General features: G+C 43.4%; 1 protein-coding gene across 1 annotated transcript; it reads left to right on the forward strand.

The window, feature by feature from the left end:
• The first annotated feature begins 5,448 nt into the window (after positions 1–5,448).
• LOC120294519 (RING-H2 finger protein ATL22-like) lies at positions 5,449–6,392 on the forward strand. The gene is made up of 2 exons (XM_039314650.1): positions 5,449–6,126; positions 6,378–6,392. Exons 1-2 carry the CDS (start codon positions 5,449–5,451, stop codon positions 6,390–6,392), a joined length of 693 nt encoding a protein of 230 aa, XP_039170584.1.
• The last annotated feature ends 955 nt before the right edge of the window (positions 6,393–7,347 follow it).

The following is a 7,347-nucleotide window of genomic DNA, read 5'->3' on the forward strand; positions in this document are numbered from 1 at the left end:
TTCTGTGATAGGTTCACACGAACTCGCTTCTTCATGCTCCAGCGAGGAAATTTGCGGCGCAGCCTGGACGACCTCCTCTTGGTGAAGCAGGGATTGCTCCGTGAGGTCTCTCGTGTGATTGCCGATCGCACAGCCGGCCCCAACATCGCGCTGCGAGGGCCATTCGGGGACCGCATCTTCGTGAACTCGGCCTTGCACTTGGAAAACGTGTTGAAGATTGAGCGGTACTCGCACCTCCAGAAGATGCCGGTCGAGATGGCCTGCAAAGTTGTCATGCTTAGTAGAGACCGCTTGGAATTGTTACAGGAGGTGGCAATACAAGAGTCGATGGAGTATCCTGGCGACTCCAGGGCGTTCCCTGCGTCTCAAGAGGCCATCGCCTCGCTAGAGATGAAAAAGCTCGACAGCAGTTCGCAAGAGGACCGAGGCAGCGCCGGAGAGCCGTGCGCAATATGCTTGGAAGATTTGAATGTACGTCAAGCGGAGGTTGCCTGCATGCCATGCAAGCACGAGTTCCATCACAGTTGTCTCTTTCGATGGCTGAAGATGAGCAATTCGTGCCCGTTATGCCGTTACGCTATGCCGACGAGCTTGAGTGATGTTGACTAAATCAGTCATGGTCGACATTAGATATTGGAGATAGGATTTGCAAATTCTTTTTTTTTTTTTTAAATTTTCATTAGGCTCGTGAATAGTTTCTTCCATTAGATTTACAACTCAACTTTGAATTTCCATTTCATGGCATGCTTATAAGTTTGGATTCCGAATGGTCAAGGTGCTTCAAAATCGAAGAGAACTTTTCTATGTAGGATTTAGTATGCCGCTAAAGCTCAAACGCTTTCGTCATAGTGTTTAATTAAGGTTCTAAGACATATACCATCACAAATCGAATTGATATGAGAATGTTTTAAATTTGCAGTTGCTCGCACATAGCTTTGCTAAAAGATGCAAAACCCTTATTATTAGTTAGATAACAGATGCGAACTTTCGAAATCCTGATTAATCAGCCGCGTAATCTTCTCATGTTCCTTAATCCCCCGCCCACTTAACCAGTAAAGCAGAAAAACATTTATCTTCATTTTCTCTAATCCTAAAATAATAATGCCTAGAATTTAAAAATTTAAACCACAATAGATAGGGGTTCATCTCTTCCCGTAAAAAAAAAAAAAAAAAAAAGTTGGTCTTAAATTGACAAAATATTAAGTCAAAATGACTAAAGGTGCGTTTGGTTTAGCTTTATAAAGAAACTTTGAGTGTAATACAAATGCTAAAAACCAAAGCTATTTTAGGAAATATAAATTGTGTTTGGTAAAAACTCTTTACAAGTGAACTTTGAATTCAAGTCGTGTTTGGTAAAAAAAGAAAAAAAAATTGTAATAGGTTATGAGTATATTTTTTTATAGAGCTAATATCCTGAAAAAAATCTCAAACTGGTACATGTGACAAATTTATCCCAAACTTTTTTTTTTTGGTGACCGAGGATCCGCCGGAGCCTGCTCTTGTCGGCTTACACCGATTTGGGGTCTCAAAGGGCTCTGCAGTGGAGGCCCAATAGCAACTATACCTCGGGGAAAATTGGCCCAACAACCCACCGTCGGGGCCCCCCGCTTTAATCGTTAACAATGCAAGGTTTCGAACTCTTGACCTCTTTCGCTGGATGAGAGATCTCAACCAACTGCGCTGCCCACGGGTGGGTTATCCCAAACTAATTTTTTGACCATAAAAAAACTCAAACTGGAACATTTGTGATAAATTTACTCCAGCTAATCATAAAAAACCCCAAACTGATATACTTGTGAAAAATTTACTCAAAACTAATTTATTCAACCGTCAAAAACTCTAAATTGGTACATTTGTGACAAATATATCATATGCTAAATTGGATTAATATCACAAAAATCACAAAAATTGTATAACTATGACAAATGGAGAGTAAAATCGCAAATTAGTACATCAGTTAACTGTCATGTGTTATTCAACTTAGTAATTTGACGGTAAAATTTAACAAAAACTAATATAGGGTAAATTTGTCACAAATATACCGGTTTGGGGTAAATTTATCAAAGATGTACCATTTTGGGGTTTTTGGTGGTCAAAAAATTAGTTTGGAGTAAATTTATCACATGTGTATCAATTTGAGGTTTTTCAGGATATTAACCATTTTTTGTATATGTTTTATTAAAAAAAAAAAACCCAAACCCTTTGTTAGCCGATAACGAGTTAGATCTAGCGCCAGGTCGCCCAACTTGGGTAACCTCTCGCAAGGGCCACCTTGGATGTGTTTGATAACGTTTATGTTCAAAAATTGTTATAGGGAATATAAATAGAAAAAACTATTTACTGTTCCGAGGAACAATTTGTGAACAGAATAATGTGTTTGGTAAATTTGTTCCTGGAATAAAATAAAAAAAAAAAGGAACAAAAACACGTTTTGTAAACTTATACAATTTTTTTGTTTCTTTTATTTTTTTAATATTTTTATTTTATTTTTCCTTTATTTTTTTCTTCCTTTTGGCTGGCGGCCTCGCCTAGCCACGGCAAGGCTTGCCGGCCCCCAACAAGGGCCGACAGCCTCGCCGGGGCCGGTGACGCTCCGACGAGGTTGCCGGCCCTTGATGGCCAGTCGCTGGCCATGGCCGAGGTCGGTGATCGGCCAAAGAAAAAAGAAGAAGAAAAGAAGAACAAAATAAATAGAAAAAAAAACATGAGAGAGAAAAATTGTTTATTGGAAGTGTTCTAGGAACAAAAAACAAGTTTTTCTTGTTGCTTGTTTCTATTCCAAATTTGTTCCCGGAAACAAAAAAAAAATGGATTTGAAACAAAAACGCAAACAAACGCATTTCTGTCTTTTTTTGTTCCTCGAAACAAAAAATAGAAATTGTGTTCATGACCAAAAGAAAAGAACACAAACAAATAGGGCCCTAAGGTCTTATGAATTCCAGGTGACCCTCGACACCTTGGTCGCATGACCTTTGGCGATCCTCGCCCAAGGTTGCACGACCTTAGGCAATGGTCATGAGACCCAGGCGAAGGCTCATGTGACCCCAGGCGACCACCACTTGAGGTCATGAGACCTAGGTGGTGGTCACCTAGGTGGCATGCCACTTGGGTCAAGTGACCCTTGCCGAGGGTCGCTTAAGGTCGAGTGACTTCAACTAACAATTGTCGACACCGATCTAGCTCGCCGGCAACCATCTTCCTTCACCGGATCGGTGAAGGGTTTGGATCATTTTTTTTTTAATTAAAAAAAAATACAACGAGGGGCAAAATCAAAACTTTGAATAATTGGTGAAGGTAGTTTTGGAAAAAATAAAATAAAGAACTAGTTTCAACATTTTGCTAAATACTAAAACCTAAAGCTAGTCCCTACTAATATTGAGCTTTCAATTTTCCCAAAGCTGGCATTTGGTTGAAAGCCCCTTCGGAAAACTTATTAAGGGTGCGTTTGGGAAGACTTTGGGGAAAAGTCATTGAGAAAATGTAAAGGTCTTTGAGTTAATGGTGTTTTTCAAAATGCAAAGTGTGTTTGGTAAATTTACTTGTGAAAGTGCATTGTGAAATATCTTTGTGCAAAATAGTGTTTGGAAGCAAAAGGCTTTTCATTATTAAAAAAAAAAAAAAAAAAAGGAACGTTGGTCGGCCAAGGCTTCGCCGGTTACTATCGGCCAACGGCTTCACCGGTCATCGCCAGCCAAGGGTAGGCGATCCAGCGAGGGTCGCGGCGACCCTCGCTGCGCCGTCGCACAACCCACCGTGCCACGGAGGTCACCGGCAACCCATCTGGTCGCGCGCGGAGGTCGAAGGCTGGCGACCACATCTGGTCGCGACCAGTTCTGCGACCAGATGGGTCATATGAAGGTCACAACCTCCGAGAGGTCGCCTGAAGCATGGCCGGTGATGTGCTACCAGATCTACGTCGCGACCTCCGCGAAGGTCGCGGTCGGCGACCCATCTGGTCGAGCGTGAAGGTCGCAACTAGATGGGTCGCGACCTCCGCAGAGGTCGCCTGAAGCACGACTAGCGACGCAGATCTGGTCGCTACCGATCTGCGTCGTGACCTCCGTGAAGGTTGCCTAAAGGTCACGGCCGGATGGTCGCGACCTCCGCAGAGGTCGCCCGGCACGGCCGATGACGCACATCTGGTCGCTACCCCGATCTGCGTCGCGACCTCCGCGAAGGTCGCCTAAAGGTCGCGGCCGGCAATCCATCTGGTTGCAGCGCGAAGGTCGCGGCCGGCGACCAGATCTATGACCAAATGGGTTGCGATCGCGACCTCCGTGGCGACCTCTTGAGCGGGGTCATGCGACCCTCGCCGAAGGGTCACGCGGCGGCAGCGAAGGTTGTGGCACAGCGGGTCGGCATGGCGGGCGCGACGGTCGCCGGCGACTGCGTGCCCTTCGTCGGCCACCGCTCACGAAGAAGAAAGAAGAAGAAGATGAACAGTCAGGGTAAAAAAGGAAAAACGAAAAATCAACGAGGACAATTTGGGAAGAAATTTTTTTATTTTAAGCTCAGCTCTTAGCATGCCGAGAAGGTTGAAAGCCCAAGGCAGCCAACTGCCTTGGGCTTTCAGCCATTCCCCAAATGGGGCTTGAGAATTTTTACCAAACACCCAACAATTAGCCCAAAGTGGCTTCCAAATGCCACTCCCAAACGCACCCTAACTACCCCAGCATTTCCGCAATGACTTAGGAGGCCGAAAGTCTCTTGAGAAAACTATGCCAAGCACACTTATCCAATTTTATGGCATACTTACAAGATTTTGTTGCCAGAATATAATTCTTCTATTTTCGCGATCTGGTTTTGAAGAATAATATGAGAATATCTTGAGAGAATAAATCAAAGATATCATAACTGTCACGTGATACAAAATACATGGCGTAACAAGCCTATACTCTGATGAATTATTAGGCTTCCCAATTTGAGCCAAAGACCACTCATCTGCATCCCTATTTTCATCTCTTTTGTCAATTTCTCGAAAAATAAATTTCTGTTCCTATGGACGTAGCCGTAGAGAAACACGCCGAAAAAGTTTCACCTAGCGATTTTGGATGTGAAATTCGAACCGTGGTTTATCGATCTTGAGAAGATAAACTTCAGGAGTAGATTTATCATGCGAAACGACGATGTCATTCTAATCATGTGATACGAAATACAGGGTATTACCACAAGCTTCGTAATTAAATAGCTGATTACCGGAGAATATTTTAGTCCCCCGAAAAGGTCATCAGTTCGTAGATATTCATGGAAAAACAAAACAGAGACTTCCCAGATTCCACTACTTCCTAATGGAAAAGGCTTCGAGAAGGCAAATTAAGTAAGAAACCTAGTCGACGTTGTGAGTATAACAACTATAACTTCGTGCATGTCTTACGACAACGCGTCGATTCTCAAAACATTGTCGTGTGTAAGAAGAGTTTTCACGTCGAAACTCTTCATCAATTCACCATGGTGCTCGGAGCGGGAAGTGTATATATCCATGCCCATTGTCCGCGAGAGGATGCAGAGGCGGTACCGGATGACTTCAACAAAACAGAAAGGTGCGGTTCCTTCGACCGGCTCACAAGAATTTGCTCCTTCATGCTCGAGCGAGACAACTTGCCACGCACTGCCGGAAGCCTCGCCTGGATGAGGCAAAGGCTGTTCCGCGAGGGTTCTTGGATCGCGTCGTATGAGAGCGGTGCATGCATCGGTATGGCAGTGTCGGACATACACATCAGCATTGACAAGGCGGCCCTCTACCTGCGGCAAGTGTTGGCGAGCGACAAGTATTCTCACCTCACGAAGATACCAATCTGTTTGGGTTTACAAATTGAGATATGGCGGACTGAGGAGGGGGAATTGGCTGCGGCATTACAAGAGTCGATCAACAGTACCGACTTCAGGGCGATCCCGGCGGCTCAAGAAGCTATCAACATGCTCGAGAAGATGAAACCCGACAAGAGTCGAAGCAAAGGTGAGGTGGCAGAGTCCTGTTCGATATGCTTTGAAGAGATGAAGGTGCTTGAGGTTGAAGTTGTGCGCATGCCATGCGAGCACGTATTTCACTATGACTGTATCGTCCGATGGCTAAACACGAGCCATTCGTGCCCGTTGTGCCGATTTCCTATGCCTACTACTGCTCATGTAAGTCAATCGAAAACGATCTAATTAGATTGGGGATAACGTGGCCTCTTTAAGTTGTCGCGAAAGCATTAGTATTCAGGATATTTTTCCTCTTTGATGAGCTCGAGATTGTTTTGATGCAAATATTAGGAAGATCTTCATAATTATCACATTAGTCATATGGTGCACGCTTTCTTCTGAGAATATAATCGAAATTAGTGCCACAGTTAAGTGGGAAAAGAAAAGCGTGGTCTTTATGCTTAATTTGGCAGGTTAAAGTTACCTGACTGCACAAGATGAAGAATATCCTCATGGTATCGCTCAGATTTTTTCCTTCTTGATGAGCAACTTTTCTTAATCAATTTTTGCTAATGAAAAGTCCTCGCTTGCATATCATAATCAGAGTAATAAAAATATTTTGGATATTTTCAGAAGTGACAAATTATCAGGCTTTCGTTTGAATCTTTATCTCCTTGATAGAATTAAGTTTTCTATCGTTAGTAAGATTTCCATTCGAGTGTTGATTATATCAATTTCATTAGAAACTTAGAGTGCGTTTGGTGATGATTCTGTTTCTGAGAACAATTTTTGATCAAAAATGATTTTTTTGTTTTGTTTATGTTCCAGGGAACAATTTCTGGATATAAGAACGCACTTAGTAATTGTACAAAATTTTTATTTCCGGAATAAAAATGTGTTTTTGGTAGAATTGTATAATTTTGTTGTTTCTTTTAACTTCTTAATATTCTTATTGTATTTTTCTTTTTTCTTTTTTTTTTCTTTTTTCTCCTTCTTCCTCCTTTGTGGTCGGTCGCCAGCCACGGCGGCGGCCGGCAATCGCCAAGGTAAGGGTTGCTGATCTCGCTAGAGGCTCGCTTGGCCACCGTGAGGCTTGACCTCACCCTGGCCTGGTGTGCGTTGGTCAATGAGCTCGAGCTCGCCCAAGCTTCGCCAGGCCATCGTTAGTCGACACCACCCAACGGTGGCCCGACGCCGAGCCTCACCATGGCTTGGTGTCGCCGGGGCCGGGGACGCCCGGCAAGGTTGCTAGCCCTCCTCGACCGATCACCTGCCATGGTCGAGGCCGACAACTGGCCAAAAGGAAGAAGAAGGAGATGAAAGAGAAAAAGAAAAAATAAGAGAAAAGAAAAAAAATGTTCTCGGGAACAAGAAGTTACTTTTTTTTTTTTAATTTCTTATTTCTGTTCCAAATCTATTCCCGGGATAAAAAATGAATTTTTT

This window comes from Eucalyptus grandis, chromosome 6, assembly GCF_016545825.1.
Source record: "Eucalyptus grandis isolate ANBG69807.140 chromosome 6, ASM1654582v1, whole genome shotgun sequence".
Taxonomy (NCBI): domain Eukaryota; kingdom Viridiplantae; phylum Streptophyta; class Magnoliopsida; order Myrtales; family Myrtaceae; genus Eucalyptus; species Eucalyptus grandis.

Bases quoted from the DNA above. Each gene is read 5' to 3' on its own strand.
- LOC120294519 (XM_039314650.1), top strand. From the start codon at position 5,449: ATGGTGCTCGGAGCGGGAAGTGTATATATCCATGCCCATTGTCCGCGA.